The sequence below is a fragment of the Pseudochaenichthys georgianus genome, chromosome 10 (assembly GCF_902827115.2).
Source record: "Pseudochaenichthys georgianus chromosome 10, fPseGeo1.2, whole genome shotgun sequence".
Lineage (NCBI taxonomy): Eukaryota > Metazoa > Chordata > Actinopteri > Perciformes > Channichthyidae > Pseudochaenichthys > Pseudochaenichthys georgianus.
In genome coordinates this window covers 11,313,328-11,330,415 of record NC_047512.1, presented here as the reverse complement: position 1 = coordinate 11,330,415, position 17,088 = coordinate 11,313,328, and the positions used below count along the sequence as shown (strand labels likewise).

Sequence of the window (17,088 nt, the reverse complement as noted above, 5' to 3'; positions counted from 1 at the left end):
GAGGTTTATAGGCCTAAATGAATAACAATTCAAGGGGTCTTTCCCATCTTTATGTAGTACAGTAATATATGCAAGATTCATTGATTGAGGAAGTGTTCTGTTGTGAGAGAAGTTGTTAACCATTGACATAAATATAGGTTGAAGTTCAGTCCAAAACTCTTTATAAAATTCTGCCGAGAAGCCATCTGGCCCTGGGCTTTTATTTATAGGCATAGATTTAATTTCAGCCAAAACTTCTACTTCTGTAATTGATGAGTTTAGATACTCTTGATCTAAATCAGACAATGTAGGTAAATTAATGTTATGGAGATAATTGTCCAGTTCATCTTGTGAGTAATCACTTTGAGATTTGTATAATTTGTTATAAAATTCATAAAAAGTCTGGTTAATCTGTTTTGGGTGGTAGGTTATCTTGTTGTCTTTCAGACGAATTGCCTTTATAGCCCTTTCTGCTTGCTGCTTCTTTAATTGATAGGCAAGTAGTTTACTTGGTTTATTGCCGAATTCATAATTCTTTTGTCTGATAAGATTCATTTGTGTTATGATTTTATTTGTTAAGTCAATATTTAATTTAGCTCTGGCTGTGTTTAATTGTTTCCAGTTTTCATCTGTCGATGCGGATTTATGAAGTACTTCACATCTGTTTACTTCTCTTTCAAGTTCTTGTCTGAGCTTGATTTTTTCACGTTTTTTAAAAGATGTGTATGAGATAATAAGTCCTCTTAAAGTAGCTTTTGCCGCTTCCCAAATAATATTCAGATCTATAGAGGGGTCATTGTTTTCTTTTATATAGTAAATTATCCACATTCGCATTTTTAATTTGAATTTTTCGTCTCTAAGTAAGGAGTTATCAAATTTCCAGCGCCTGGATACCAATTATCCACTCTCCAAGTGAATAGTTAAATAAACTCTTGCATGATCTGAAATATTAATGGAATCAATTTTACATTCTTTTACCCTATGCATGTATTTTGAGGGAATAAAAAAATGATCTATTCTAGAATAAGAGTTGTGGACATTTGAAAAGAAAGTGTAATCTTTGACATCCTGATTTAGTTGACGCCATACGTCAATAAGGCCGCATTCTGCACAAAGCCCCTGAAGGACCTTTGAGGATTTAAGATTGTGGCTCTTGGACTGGTTAGATTTATCTAATGTAGGGTTAAGAGTGCAGTTAAAATCGCCGCCCATCAGTCCTAATCCTTTACAATTTTCATTGAAGAGCAGCACCATGTCTGACATGAACATTGGTTCATCTATATTGGGAGCATAGATATTTAAAAATATGATTGGGGTTCCAAAAATAGTACCAACAACCAAAACAAACCGACCATTTGGGTCCGTAACTAATTTTTCTAATTCGAATGGGCAAGTTTTGTTTATCACAATAGCTGTCCCTCTACTATGGGTTTTATATGATGAGAAATACACCTGACCTATCCAATCTCTTTTCAATTTAAGATGTTCAGTATCTGAGAGAAAGGTTTCTTGTAAGAAGACCACATCAGCTTTGTCTTTTTTAAGAAGAGATAATACTTTATTCCTTTTTATGGGGTTTCCCAAGCCTTTAATATTCCAAGAATAGATTTTCATGTTTTGCATGGTGACTGCTGCATATCTGTGGGATTATATTTAATACGTTGTATATTTTGGCCCCATACACAAAAGGGATTGTCACTGCTTTTATTATTTAACATTAAAACTAATGTAACACAAACGCAAAACACAAAAAGAAAACAATATAACATCCCACCCAAACCAGGGTCTTCTGATCCTGGCAATTCATCTACCCAATTTGTTGTAGCCCAGAGAGAAACAATCGTCAGAGAAATGTACATCTCAGATCTAACGAAATGTCCTCTTTGTGTTAATATTTTTTAAAGAAAAATCTACCCCGTCGTTTTTTCCTTTCGGAATAACGATAAGGTTGGATTTTTTTCGGTAACATACCTGTTACTAGCTTGTCCCTCCGCGCCGACACCCCGGCAAACGAGGATGGACCCTTCTCTCCCTCACACCAGAGGAGTCGGAGGCTCGGCTCGGCTCTGCGGCTGCGGGTTTAGGATCTCGGGCACAGACTCACACCAGGTCTGCTCGTCCTGCCTTGGGCTGGAACACGCCCAGGAGGCTATCGATACCCCCGGTTCGTGCGGGCATTGTGCCCGCTTCACCATCAGGAGCCAAAAGCACACCAGCTTCGCCCTGCCTCAGTATGGACTTGCAGACCATGTGCCAACGCGCTGCGTCCAGGCTGGACATCCCCTGGCCTGAAGTGGTCAAGGAGACCTCCAGATCTCGCTATGAGGGGAAGAACTTGCCCCAAGCAGCGAGGATGAGGAAGCAGCTTCTCCCAGTCTTTCCAGAGATGCTGGACGAGATGTCGGTCTTGTGGAGAGACCGCCCTTTCAGCAACAAGGCCCCAATCCAGGGTGCCTCCTCTTTGGACTGTGCCGCCCATGGAACCGCTGGTGGCAGCCCACCTCCAACCGCGGCTGGCTTCGGCACCGAGCAGGAACCCCACGCTACCGGCAAAAGGCAGAACGCTTCCAGTCAGCAATGAGCCTATAAAGCCGCAGCTTTGTCCGCCAGGGCGCTCAACGTCTCCTCGCTGCTGACCGCCTACCAGGCGGAGCTCTGCGAGGACATGACGATCAAACCTGAGCCCGCCGTGTGGGACGAAATCGCAGCGATCACGGACATTTGCCTCCGTGTGCAGTCCAAGCCACGGGCAAAGCACTGGGGATAATGGTGGTACAGGAGAGACACGCCCGCAAGCGTCAACGCACGCCGCTGTGTGGACCGGCCGTCAGGGTGTCTGTTACGAGTAGAGAGTACTTCCCTTCGGTCTGTCTCTCAGCCCACGAGTGTTTGTACGGTGTACGGAAGCCGCGATAGCCCCGTTAAGACAACAGGGTATTCGCCTGGCAACTTATCTGGACGATTGGCTCCTTCTCGCACAGTCGGAGCAAGAGGCTATTATGCAGACGAATGTCCTCGTAAAGCACCTGCTCGACCTGGGTTTCGTAATAAACACAGAAAAGAGCATGTTGTCTCCAGCCCAGACTGTACTCTTCCGGGGCCTACGCCTGAATTCGGTGCCCTTTACAGCCCGCCTGTCAGCAGAGAGAGTGAAAGCCTTCAGGGCTTGCCTCGCTCATTTCCAGCCACGCAAATATGTTCTCTTCAGATCATGTCTGCGGTTACTGGGGCTCATGGCGTCAGCCGTCCTGGTGGTACGACTGGGACGCTTACACATGAGGGAGTTTCAGCGCTGGGTAGGTGCCCTCAGATTGGACCCCGTGCGTCATGGCGCGCGGAGAGTGATGGTCACTTTGAAATGCATAATGGCACTGCGCCACTGGCTGCACCCGACTTTTCTAGTACGGGGCTTGCCTATGGGTGCTGTCCTATCGCGGAAGGTGGTCACCACAGACGCATGTCTGACGGGCTGGGGGGGTATATACGAAGGTCGACCTGTGAGGGGTCTCTGGAGCAGAGACCTCCAATGGTCACACATAGATTATATGGAGCTTTTAGCGGTGTTCCTCACCCTGAAACGCTTTCTGCCTTTTCTCAGAGGACATCATGTCCTCGTGAGGACAGACAACACGACCACAATATCGTATATAAACCGCCATGGGGGTTTGCGTTCTCTCCAGTTACACATGCTGGCACGCAAACTGATCTTATGGAGCTGCGGACGTCTCCTCTCTCTGAGAGCGACGCCCGTACCAGGAGTGATGAACCTCGGGGCAGATCTGCTGTCCAGAGGTGCACCACTATATGCAGACTGGACTCTACATCCAATAATTGTGAGTCAGCTGTGGGTGCGTTACGGCCGGGCCGCGGTGGATCTGTTCGCATCAAAAGAAAACGCTCAATGTCAGCTGTTCTTTTCAATGCACGATTTAAACGCACCGTTAGGCGTGGACGCGCTCGCGCACGTTTGGCCTCCGGTCCTTCTGTACGTGTTCCCACCCCTGGCTCTGATACCCCCAACTCTGGCCAGAGTGAGAGAACAACGCCACACACTGATCCTAATAGCTCCGCACTGGCCTGCAATGTACTGGCTGGCGGAGATATATCAGCTGCTGTGCGGGCAGCCGTGGCAGCTCCCGCTACGCAGGGACATACTTTCTCAGGCGGGGGGGACAATTTTTCACCCACACCCAGAGCGCTTGGCACTATGGGCTTGGCCCGTGAGTGGTATAACCTGAATACAGTGGGACTCCCTCAGAAGGTGATAAACACTATTCAGAGTGCAAGAGCTTCCTCCACCAGGTCCCTCTATGACTGTATTGTCCCAGTCCGGCCCTGCTGGCTGCTATTGCTGCATGCCATGTGGGCTTTGAGGGAAAGACAGCTAGCCAACATCCCTTGGTCTGCCGTTTTATGAAAGGGGCTCGCAGGCTCCTCCCTGTTTCCAGGTCACTGGTGCCCTTATGCAGGGTGCAAACTTGTCACCTTTCGGCTCTGCTCATGGATGTATTATAAGGCTCTGCTGCTCCGCGATGAGGGTCTAGCTTCAGCAGCTACATTACCTACGGGTGCGTTCGTTAATATTAACTGTGTGGTCTGGAGTCACTGTGGCACAGACTGGACCGCTGGTGAACAGCTGTTAGAACGGGACGTTCAGGTGTTCAGAGCAGAGCTCCCTTTCGGAGCGGCAGAGTGTGATGTGCACTGAGAAGATTTTCTGTCGCAATATTATTTAATGAATCGTTGAGCGAGCGAGCTAGCTAGCTAGCTAGCATACATTGTCACTATCTGCTAACGTTAGCTTTAGCCTTCGTTTTCTAATCGTTTTTTTCATAGGCTATAAACAGAGGTGGTATAAGTATAGATATTGTACTTGAGTAATAGAAGCACTCAGATCTTGTACTAGAGTAAAAGTAGAAGTACTCAGATCTTGTACTTGAGTAAAAGTAGAAGTACTCAGGTCTTGTACTTGAGTAAAAGTAGAAGCACACAGATCTTGTACTAGAGTAAAAGTAGAAGTACTAAGATCTTGTACTTGAGTAAAAGTAGAAGTACTCAGGTCTTGTACTTGAGTAAAAGTAGAAGTACTTGAGTAAAAGTAGAAGTACCAGAGTGTAGGAATACTCTGTTACAGTAAAAGTCCTGCATTCAAAATGTTCCTCAATTAAAAGTAGAAAAGTATTATCATCAAAATATAGTGAAAGTAGCGACAGTAAAAGTAGTCACTGTGCAGATTGATCCATTTCAGAATAATATATCTGATATGTTTTATAATGATTGATCATTAAAGTGTTCTCAAAGCTGGTAAAGGTGCAGCTCGTTTGAATGACTTTGTACACTGCAGGGTAGCTGGTGAATTTACTCCAGGTGGAACTAAAGTCTGATTTAACACTTGATTATATTTCACATCATTCATCCACATCTGTAGAGTAACTAAAGGGATTAAATACATGTAGTGGAAGAAAAGTACACCATGTACCTCTGAACTGTAGTGGAGGAAAAGTACACCATGTACCTCTGAACTGTAGAGGAGAAGAAGAACAAAGTAGCAAAACATTGAAGTATCTCAAAATTGTACCCAAGTATAGTACTTGTTGCGTTGATGATGAATTTAGTTACTTTACACCACTGGCTATACAGATAAGCCAGACTAAGCCTTGAACAGAGGCATGGAAATACATTTTCAAAATGCTCAACAGTGCTGCCAAAATGATAAACTGACTGCTACACAATTAAAATAAATGCTTTTATATATTTCTATATGACTCTTTAACGTTTCCTTTATTATTAACTGCTGCTTTAGTTGTTCTGACGGCTAACATCCTGTTATTCCTCATTTTAAAGCCGATATTCTGTGGGGTCGGGGGGATCGGATCCTTGTCCTTGTCACCATACCTGATGAGTTTGCATCCCTGCCTTATGGGACTTGGCAGTGGTTTTAGATGGGCTCACTCGACCTCCATTTGAACCCCTGGAAGAAGCTGACATGAAACACCTGTTACTGGCTCTGGCATCTGCCAAAGCGAGTCAGTGACATTCATGCGCTCTCTGTACATCCTTCATGCACTCAGTTCGCCCCGGGGAAAACGAGAGTGTTGCTGAAGCCCAACCCTGCCTTTATACCTAAGGTGGTTGGCTCATGTACCCCCATTGACATTGAGGCATTTCCTCCGCCGCTGTGTTCCTCTGTGGAACAGCGGCCGAATTTGCTGTGCCCAGTCCGTGCTTTACGCACCTATATGGACAGGTCAAAAGAGTTTCGATGCAATGACCAACTCTTTGTATCCTGGGCTAACCCTCAGAAGGGCAAGCCCGTTACCAGGCAACGGCTCTCCCACTGGATTGTGGAAGCGATTGCTCTGGCTTATATGAGTCAGGGTTTGCAGGCACCAACAGGCCTGCATGCTCATTCTACTCGTGGACTGGCTACATCCTGGGCTTTGTTCAAGGGTGTTTCCATCCAAGACATTTGTGCAGCAGCGAGCTGGTCCTCGCTGCTCACTTTTGTCCGCTTTTACAGGCTAGATGTCTCTGCTCCAAGTGTGGCCCGTGCAGTGCTGGGTCCCGTGTTGAGACAGGGTTCTACCTGTTAAGTTCTGGTTGTTTTGGTGATTTTCGAGATAAGCTCGTCTGGCAATACGGGAGCTACAATATCCCATAATGAGACATCGAACGGAGTGTTATGAATGAGAACTATAGGTTACTTACGTAACCCCAGTTCTCAGAGTAACATGAAGTGAGATGTCTCACCAGACGGCCCTTCTTGCTAAGGCGAAGCGAGAAGAGGTGCTTATTTTGAATGACGCTGCTACTTAAAGGGTGGGTGGATTCCTTGACGTTGACGTCAAGATCACCAGCCAATCAGGATTGGCGTAATGAGATTGATGCTTCTGTTTGCATACGCGTTGAGGCACATCCCATAGTGAGACATCTCACTTCATGTTACTCTGAGACTGGGGTTACGTAAGTAACCTATAGTTGTTGGTGTCAGTCTCCAGAAGCTCTGTGTTTGAGTGAGACCATGCAGCCCCAGTGTTTAGTATGTTAGTAGTTGGGTACATGGGGAGTAAACACAAACATTTTATAGTAACATTTAAATAGTAGAACCATTTCATTTAGTCTAATCCACATGTCTCCGCAAACAAGTGACTATAACCAATTGGGCATTACAATGACTTTCCCAAGGGTGCTGTATTTTCACAACATTAATTTAAATGTAAAAGATGGATTTCAAGTGGTGGTTGTGAATAAATGTATACAATATAAATAACATTTCACTATTTTTTATTTTAATTTGTCAGCAAAGTGTCTAATTCCTTACATCTAAAGTAAAGGCAACAACCGATCACATTTGATCACATATTGATAAAATCTTGATTCCAAATTGTCCTTGAATGCACCAGAAATGATAAAAACAGTACGTCCTCCAGTCAAACTGTAAACAAAACGTTGTATGTTGTTTTAAACCTACACACCTTTCACTCGAAAACAAAAACCTTGCCACCTTGAACCATTCTCATGCAGGGAAACGATCCGTATGAATAACATTATCCCTTCACCCTGTGTGTCCAGGTGTGGTGTCCATGGGGGGCCGAGTGTTTGCAGTGGGGGGGTTCAACAGCTCTCTGCGGGAGCGCACGGTGGACGCATACGACGCAGCGAGGGACCAGTGGACCACCGTGGCCAGCATGCAGGAGAGACGCAGCACGCTGGGGGCCGCCGTGCTGGGAGACCTGCTGTACGCTGTGGGGGGGTTCAACGGCAGCATAGGTACACACACACACACACACACACACACGCTCATACAGAGTAAAACAAAAAAATGTGTGAAGAGTGCAGTTGATACAGGTAGCGAGTGGAATGCTGATTAAATGACATTGTCACGTTTTCCAACCCTGTTTTCTCTCATCTGGTTGAGCATCTTGATCTGTTTGAACAGATTCTGATTATTTGCAGTAGCACCGCCTACCTCAGTGTAAACATAGAGACATGGGAGATTTTCTCTGTTCTCACAACTACCAGCTTGAGGCAACACACTGTATCTCACCTACACACTGATCCACGCACGCCAGATAATGTTTGTGTTTCTGTTTGTGTCATTCCTTCAGGTTTGTCGACAGTAGAAGTCCTCAACTATAAAACCAACGAGTGGATGTACGTTGCCTCCATGAACACCAGACGCAGCAGTGTGGGTGTAGGAGTGGTCGACGGTAAGACAACGTGTGTGTGTGTGTGTGTGTGTGTGTGTGTGTGTGTGTGTGTGTGTGTGTGTGTGTGTGTGTGTGTGTGTGTGTGTGTGTGTGTGTGTGTGTGTGTGTGTGTGTGTGTGTGTGTGTGTGTGTGTGTGTGTGTGTGTGTGTGTGTGTGTGTGTGTGTGTGTGTGTGTGTGTGTGTGTGTGTGTGTGTGTGTGTGTGTGTGTGTGTGTGTGTGTGTGTGTGTGTGTGTGTGTGTGTGTGTGTGTGTGTGTGTGTGTGTGTGTGTGTGTGCATTCGTGTATGTCTCTCTCATTGTTTGACTAGAGTGACAACATGTGACATTACAATGAAAAAGCTGCAATTCTGATTTCACAATTGTTGTGTGTGTGTGTGTGTGTGTAGGTAAGTTGTATGCAGTGGGAGGTTATGATGGAGCGTCCCGTCAGTGTCTCAGCACGGTGGAGGAGTATGACCCTGTCGCTGATCAGTGGTGCTACGTTGCTGACATGAGCACACGGCGCAGTGGAGCAGGTACACACACACACACACACACACACACACACACACACACACACACAAAATCTGTTAAACTGGTGACTGAAAAGTGAGTTTTTCTTGTCATACCATTTTTTTTTTCTTTGGACACACTTGTTTTTATTTATGAAAAAAGCACTCTAAGGTGGCGGATGACTAAATATAGTATCCAAATAAATAAAATAAGAAACTACAAGTAATCATTATCTCTGAACTCATAACAAATAGTAAAAAATATGCATTTGCAAAAATATTTGTTCTGGAACACATTTATGATGTTGGTTTTTTTTCCACACATTTTTCAAAAATCTTGACTTTGACCATTGATACAATTCAGATGTTTCATGTCCTCAAAAATTGCCTAGGTTGTACTTAATAGCTGCTGGAGGTGTGTCCTATCATACTGAAGGAGTGTGGTCATCCAGTATCAGTCACAAAGCCTGTCTTATAGAGAAACAGCCCCCCCCGGTGGCCTGCAACTGGAACCATTAAATACACTCACCCAAACAACACCAAGAAACAACCCACCCTCTTGCTTGTAAAATAAATACACATTAAAATGTAAACGTTGGCCTTGTGTTCTGTGCAGGGGTGGGGGTGCTGAGTGGTCAGCTGTATGCAGCCGGGGGGCACGACGGCCCCCTGGTGAGGAAGAGCGTGGAGGTGTACGACCCCACGACCAACAGCTGGAGACTCGTCTGCGACATGAACATGTGCCGACGAAACGCAGGTACAGGTAACAATAACAAACACACACACACACACACACACACACACACACACACACATATTCTATTTACATGTATATAGACTTTTTTTAAAAATATTTTATTATATATGTTGCATTGTTGGAGGAGCTCAGGTCAGAAGAATTGAAATGCCATTTATACACTGTAGCTTTGTGCATATGACAATAAAACCTTTGAATCTTGAAAACGATGTAAAGTTATGGGGATCTATATTGTTGCGTACATACCATTTACTGTGAGCATTGTACATTTGTTGGCTTGAAACGTCTATCACTGTCTCTCCTGAAGGTGTGTGTGCCATTAACGGGCTGCTGTACGTGATTGGAGGAGACGACGGCTCCTGTAACCTATCCTCCGTCGAGTATTACAACCCGGCCATAGACAAGTGGAGCCTCATCCCCACAAACATGAGCAACGGACGCAGCTACGCAGGTAACATCAGCATCACACCGTCTTCACATTTCGCCTGTTTCTCCCACTCACTCTCTCTTGTCCTCACCCCTCCAGGAGTCGCAGTGGTTGACAAGCCTTTATGACAGGGCTCCTCCCACAGAGACCCCCACTGAAGCTCAGCAGGAAGAAATGGACTGGACGCCGCTAGTTGCCTGAATCATGGATGCATCTTGAGGAGTTTTTATGGCGCTTTACCACACCCTGACTTTGTTGCTATGTCCGTTTCCATCCGGACTTTTAAAGAACACAGTTGCACTGGATGACGGACAGCTTCCACAGGAGAGCGGGCTCAAACAAACGTTGTCTTGGCGAGTTTTTTTAAAAATGCTGAGCACATACCAAGCGGCTGCATCAGCTCTGACTTTAACGGCCAACCTGTGTGCTTTAGATGTTTAGTGTTGTTCATGTGATGCATCAGATCCAGCACTTGAACACCAGCTGACTTCAGACCACCTTCAGTTTTAACAGTGTGGCTGCGATGATCAGGATATTGTGACATCAGCCTGTGAAGAAAAAGCGTTATCCAAAATCCTGGAAGCCTGGACTCGCCGCTGGAGACTTTTTTTTAATTATGAGACAGCCACATTTGAAGAATTAACCTAAAGAGCTACAGAACAATGTAAAGAATGTAGAAAACCTCTTATATGCAAATCAGCGTTCATATTTAATATGTTTGAGATTGTTTTTAAGGAGGTTGAGAACCACTCGCTGAGGCCCGGTGATCTGATTGGACGGGAGGACTTTGTCTGTCGTCGACGCACTACTGATGCACTGATCAATGCACTGACTGACCTGCTGTCCTCCAAACTCATGGGGGAATTTAAACTCACCGCTTAAAGGCCAATCATTTCATCAGAAATTGTAAAAAAAAAGTGCCAGTTTTGCTGGAGGTTTCTTTCCTAAAGGAGTGTCAAAATGCACAGAAGAAACAACTGTACAATTCTAATGTAAAAGATGCCGGTTTAAGATTTTCTATTTATTGTTTCAGGACATTTGATCACTTGGCATTTATTCCTTCAAAGGGAGGGTCTCATTTCCTCCGCCTCATGTTGCACTTGTGCTCCGCTCACACTCACGCAGATGATGGTGGGTGCATTTCGATGACTGACTGGTGCCATAGCTTTTTGAAGAAAGATACTTTTAGAGAAGCTGCTTTTATGAGAGTTTTCATTTCTACCTGCAATCTTCCATGAATCATGGGGCTTCATCTCAACGCCCTCTGACAAAAAATGTACAAAATACGGCACCGACCATGCTGTTGTTTTTGTATGATTAGATAAATAATGTCAACTACATAACTCCCACCTCTTATATTAAGTTTAAAGTATTGTTGTCATAGTTGCAGGACGTTTACCACAGATTACAGTACTACTACTAGAAACACTCTTCACATATGGAGCTCACTATTGTAATCAGAGCAACAGCAACATTATGACATACTTTGTGATGTTTAACTAAGGACAATCCTAACCACCACCACGATACATTTCTGACATCTAGGACTGTGCAGTAATGCAGAGGAAACCCTGGATTGTGTGGTGCGTTCAAGTGTCTGCAGAGATCAGTTAAAAAGACTGAACAACAGGAAATATTGAAGTTATATTAGACCCTTCTTTTTCAATTCAATTTAAACATCTTGTGCCATGTTTGAAAGAACCCTGACATTCGTGTATTCATTTATTAATGTTTCCTACATAAGAGACTCATTAGTTACACATATTAATTGATATTTCCAACACATACTGTACGAATGATCGTCATTAAAGTTGTTTTTTTATCGTACCATGAACACTACTTTTTGTTCCATTGTAGGAGTTTTTAAGGGCGCTGAATACAGCAAGTATTACACCCTTTCAGAATTTGACACTTAAAATGACAGAAGTAGATAAATGCACTGAACGTGATTTGAAACGCAGCTTCTGGACCCAAAGGAAAACCTTTCCCTGAACGATCTACACTGTCTTTACTGCTCCTTTAAATATAAACTACTCGCAGTTAAATATTCAAGTCGCTATAACCTGATGAAATGGAAACCAGTGGCTCTCTGGAGTATTCATTGTTCAGTCTAATAATACTGTTATACGAAACAACTCAACAGGAAGTAACTATTATGCAATGTATTGTAGAGGGGCTAAAACATGCAAATAAATACAGCCTTGAGGTTGGAGTTCATTGACCATGGTAATAAACCATTTTAAGGTCCATTTAGTTGCTGTCCTGGAGCTTTTGACGGTTTCAATCAGCTTTCATTCGCAGATTGGAGCTTCTAAAACAGTTGTAAGCGTCCTTCGAGGATTTATCATCTCATGTTGACATTTAGTGAAGACTCGGTCAAAAAGCTCCAGAACAGAAACTAAATCAACCATTCTGTCAGATTATCTTTGTGAAGAGGGATGGTTTGGAAGTTTTCAAATGAATAATGTTCTTACTAAGTGCAGATGTTATATTTTTAATATCATAAACTGTGGAAATTGTGAACTAAAAACATTTGATATTGAGCTCATTGATTGTGTATTGTTTGTGACGGTTTCATAGTGAAGATTGTGCACTGACATACATACATACATACAGGTGGTTTGTAATCATTCAAACTTGAAATAATTTGAATGAACCACCAATACTGACTCGTGCTTCTTTTGCTTAAAATATGAACTTGATACATTGAGAACTTTAAGAGGTTTTCTGTCACGTGAACATGGATGCAGATGGTTTGAATCTCAAAAATATGCTTCTTTGAAAGGAACATGTTGGTTTCATTACAAAAGTCACACATGTCACGTCACTTTAATGACAGCACACAATACAAAAACATTGTGATGTGTTTAAGGACAGTGGTCAACTTTATATCTCGGTAGGCAAAATCATAACCCCACTACACGTAATGTGATCTAAATTCTTTAGTTTGTTCTGCTGTTGTCCGCTAGAGGGCGCTGATAACAAGACAGTCTCATTACGCTTACATTCATCTCAATAGCCGTACTTTGCCGTACTTAGTTCCCAGCATTTAGTACTACCCAGCCGTATAATAGAATATTCTCTCTATATGGCGCTGGTACTAACAAACTCTGAACAACAAACACATCAAACATCAACATTATAACCAGTCCGTTACACTTTTCCCCTTCCTCAAAGTCCCTCGTCCTTGAGGGAATAAACAAAGTCTCTCAGGTGGTTAGGGGGTCTGCGATTTCTCTGCGGCCGTGCCTGGTCTGCGGCAGGGGGAGACAGGTCCACCGTGGGCCCCAGAGTAGGGCAAGGGGAAAAAGGTCCAGGTTGTGGGGAACCAGGCAAGGTCCCCGGGTCGTGAGAGGGGGGTTGGGAAGAAGAAAGAACAGTGTCCCTAGCCCCCTGTGTCTCACCACCTGATCCTATGGTGTCGCTGTACCCCGATATGGTGCCAGCCAACCTGTCCCGGTGAAGAGCAACTATTCTCCCTCTCCGCTGCAGTTGGACCCTGTAGACGACCTCACCATAGGCGGAGTTTGACATTTGCGCTTGGGGGGGCAAACCTTTTTTACTAACATCAGTACACAGTCCCAACTATTGCGTGGGGTGCTACGGATACAGTAGCAATAAAGCCAGCATTCACCGCACTGTATGACTTTTCCACATACAAACATAACTCGTCCCGTCATGCACGCCTCATCCTCATATGGAAGGGGCGGTCTCTCCCCCCAACAACATAACATACATAACTGCAGTGGCGTTTCTATATGTACAAAAGTGGTGGGGCACAAAAAACTTAGATGTCTATATATAAGCTTCTGCAGTGAGGTTCATGGCTGGTGAGGCACTGCCACTGACTCTTCAGGTTTACAAATATTATATTTTGACCTAAATCAAAATATAATATTATTTTCAAAAGCTTTTTTTGTCTGATGCTTCAATTAATTTTAAACAGACAGTTCAACAAAAGGATACCCAAAAAATGTAATTTTATCATTTAAATATTGAATTGTTCTCTCTTAGTAAGATCCCATTTTCAATAAAATTGCAGTCTTACCTTGACATGAAGATGAAGTCCATTTGCCTATCCTTCTGGACAAAAATCGCTATTACTTTTTTGTAAAAGTCCTCCTTATGTTCTTGTAGTTTCAAAAGTCTATCATAAATCTAATCTAATCAATAGATTTATGATTCGAAAATTATAAAAGTAGGGTAGACATGTGGATATTATCCGGCTGAACAAAACGTGCATTTATCTAACAGGTTTGTTTCCCACAGATCTTATTTCTAAAATCCTATGGAGAAATCTCATTGCTTTTAGGCAGAGGGAAGCCATGCGCAGTTTACTTCCGGGTTTTAGGACGCGTCACTGCAGCTCTCTCGTCTCCTCTTCACACACCACACTTTTCGCGGCACACGTACTTACAGCCAATCAGCTCTGAATTATGTGAGATGACGTATGGTGGGGATGGCAGCACTTTGCCCCTATGGTCATTATTTTTTTGCCACACACATTAAATAGGACAATACTCTGAGCATGCGCAGTATCGTTTTTACAGTCACCATTGACTTAAACAGGGAGAGGGAGGGGCAGGATCGGGTTTTGTCCCACATGGGTCTAAACAGCTCAATAGGCACACACTGTAGACACTAATTAGAAGAGCACAGACTAAAACAGCAATGTACAGACGAATCAGATGATTAAACACGATCTTAAAATATATTTTATATATTTTTTAATTTATTTTTTGCATTTTTTTGTAATCATTATTTGTAATACTTTCTGCTGACACTAGGTGGGGCACCTGCCCCTAATGACCAGTCGCCACTGCATAACTGTAAAACTTATCATAACTGTGCACATCTTATACTTATTTGATACTATATCCCTTGGTTACTTGAACACGCTACAATATTATTAACCAGTGTCCTACCTTAGTGCAGAAGTAGACGCCTTTTTTTACGTTCCGCATATATGTCGACTCCACTATCCCCTCAGGTGACAGCTGTGTGGTTATGTCGTCCTCAATGTGAAGAACCGCAAGTGAGGAAAATCTTGTTCCTCCCATCGTTGACCGCAGCCAGTTCCGAATTCTCCTCATTGCAGAAAAACTTCTCTCATGCCCCTTTCACACCAGCGCCTTTAAAGCTCCGGCTCGGAGCTAGAGCCTGAAAAGCGCCGGGTTTTCCTGTTCACACCGCAGCGGCGCCGGCTCTTAGCTCCGGAATCCGCTTCATTTCCAGCTCCAAAAAATTGTCGGTCCAGAGGCAAGAGCTTTGGAGCTAAGAGGCCTACAAGCAGTAGTGCCTATAAACACACTTTATAAAGTCAGGCAACACTAACCAGGCTTCGTGTGATTCTGTTTATTTGTACCTTACTTTGACCATCCGTTCACTGTTATCGATCATTGTGGAGAGAGGCAGACGTTTTGTTTTGTATTATTGCAGCTATCAGATGCAAGTAGTCAGTTTAGCTTCGGTTGCTATGCTAACATCACCCGTTTTATACCAGAGAAACTTTCATAACAGCGTTGTGATACCAAACAGTGTCAATTCAGACTGACACACATTCACTTAGGCTAAGGGGAACTGGGGATATGCATCAGCTGCTTGTGTGAGTCGGACATTGAATACTTTAGAGCGGCCGCTGCAGTGCGAGCTAACCGGGAGCTAACGGGAGAATAAACTCCTGTGGAAGAGCAGCACTGCAGCGGTCGGTAAATGCTGCAGAAACACATGAATAAACAATGAACCACGGCACTCTGGAGCAAAGTATAAGGTTGAAGAAGTCGTTATTCAATTTATTCTGGCTTCGTGTGATTAAAAGCAACACGATCATCGACCCGACGCAGTTGTTGTTGTTGTTGTTGTGAGCGCCGTAACGCCGTTGGGGAGCAAATCAGCGATGTAAACGGTGACGTCATGGCGCAGCAGGGGCAGCTCTGGGGCGCCAGTGGGCGGTGTGAATAGAGCGGGAGCTGAAAAGGGAAACCGGAGCTGAACCAGAAAAGCGCTGGTGTGAAAGCCGCATCAGAGGTGGCAGATCCGATAGGCAGAGTCAGTGCCAACGAGCATCTTGTATAGATTTGGATAGCTGTCCTTTTTAACAGTCTTTTGGGTTAGGTAATCGCTGAATATCCATTACTGCTAATTCTAGTAATACAATAGCTGAGGGAAATGTGTCCTTAACCTCACACGTCACACACACACACACGTCACAACATGCGACTGCTCAAAAATGAAATGATTTCAAACAAAACATGCTATTATTCAGATTTGTATTGTAACAATCATTGTATTACATCTATTAAAATATTGATATACGAAATATTTGTATTGGAACAGTTTTAGACGTAGTAATGCTGTAACATATTTCAGCCACTAGGGGGGGCAATGCCCCCCCTGCCCCCCCTCAAAATCCGCCTATGGACCTCACTCTGTCTCTCCAGAACCCTGCAGGGCCCTTCCCAGTTGCTGTCCAGCTTTGGGCATCTGCCCTTCTTCCTTTGTGGGTTATACACCCAGACCAACTCGCTTGCACTGAAATGCCGTCCTCTAGCATGCACGTCGTAGTTCCTCTTCTGCCTCGCCCCTGCACTCTGTAGCTGGCGCCTGGCAAAGTCGTGAGCAGACTGCAACTGTTCCTGGAGTTTCCTGGCATATTCGAACCCTGGGGGGTCCGCAGGAGCGTCGGGGGGCAAGCCCATCATCATCTCGCCCGGCGTGCGCATCTCCCTTCCTAACATGAGGAGGGCAGGGGAGCAGGAAGTGGAATCTTGGGTCGCAGACCGGTACGCCATCAGCACGAGGGGGACATGGGCGTCCCAGTCTCTTTGGTGTTTTGCCTTCACTATGGCAAGCTGTTGAGCCAGTGTGCGGTTTAACCTTTCTTTGAGGCCATCGTTCTGTGGGTGAAGGGGTGTGGTGCGAGTCTTATGGGATCCCAGTTTTTCGCACATAGCCTTAAACACTCGGAACTCAAAGTTCCGGCCCTGGTCTGTGTGTATGATTTCAGGTGCCCCGAACATGCTAAACATTCCCTCCACCAAAGCGTCCACAATAGTCTCTGCCTCTTGATCTGGTAGGCTGTATACCTCAGGCTCAGGCCACTTCGTGAAGTAGTCCATGGCTGTGAGGATGTAGCGGTTCCATTTTTCTGTGCGGGGAAACGGCCCAAGAACATCGATCCCGATCCTCTCCATTGTGCACCCTACCGGAAACTGCTGGAGCT

General features: G+C 44.5%; 1 protein-coding gene across 1 annotated transcript; it reads left to right on the top strand.

Moving 5' to 3' along the window:
- Window positions 1–2,745: 2,745 nt before the first annotated feature.
- klhl3 (kelch-like family member 3) lies at window positions 2,746–11,693 on the top strand. The gene is made up of 7 exons (XM_071204479.1): window positions 2,746–2,824; window positions 7,552–7,749; window positions 8,088–8,189; window positions 8,578–8,706; window positions 9,299–9,439; window positions 9,747–9,890; window positions 9,966–11,693. The coding sequence occupies exons 1-7, from the start codon at window positions 2,746–2,748 to the stop codon at window positions 9,992–9,994; spliced, it is 822 nt and encodes a 273-aa protein (XP_071060580.1). The 3' UTR covers window positions 9,995–11,693.
- The last annotated feature ends 5,395 nt before the right edge of the window (window positions 11,694–17,088 follow it).

Coding starts and splice junctions, on each gene's coding strand:
- klhl3 (XM_071204479.1), top strand. CDS start 2,746: ATGGTGGTACAGGAGAGACACGCCCGCAAGCGTCAACGCACGCCGCTG. Junction 8,190..8,577: donor GGGTGTAGGAGTGGTCGACG/GTAAGACAACGT, acceptor GTGTGTGTGTAG/GTAAGTTGTATGCAGTGGGA. Junction 8,707..9,298: donor CACACGGCGCAGTGGAGCAG/GTACACACACAC, acceptor TGTTCTGTGCAG/GGGTGGGGGTGCTGAGTGGT.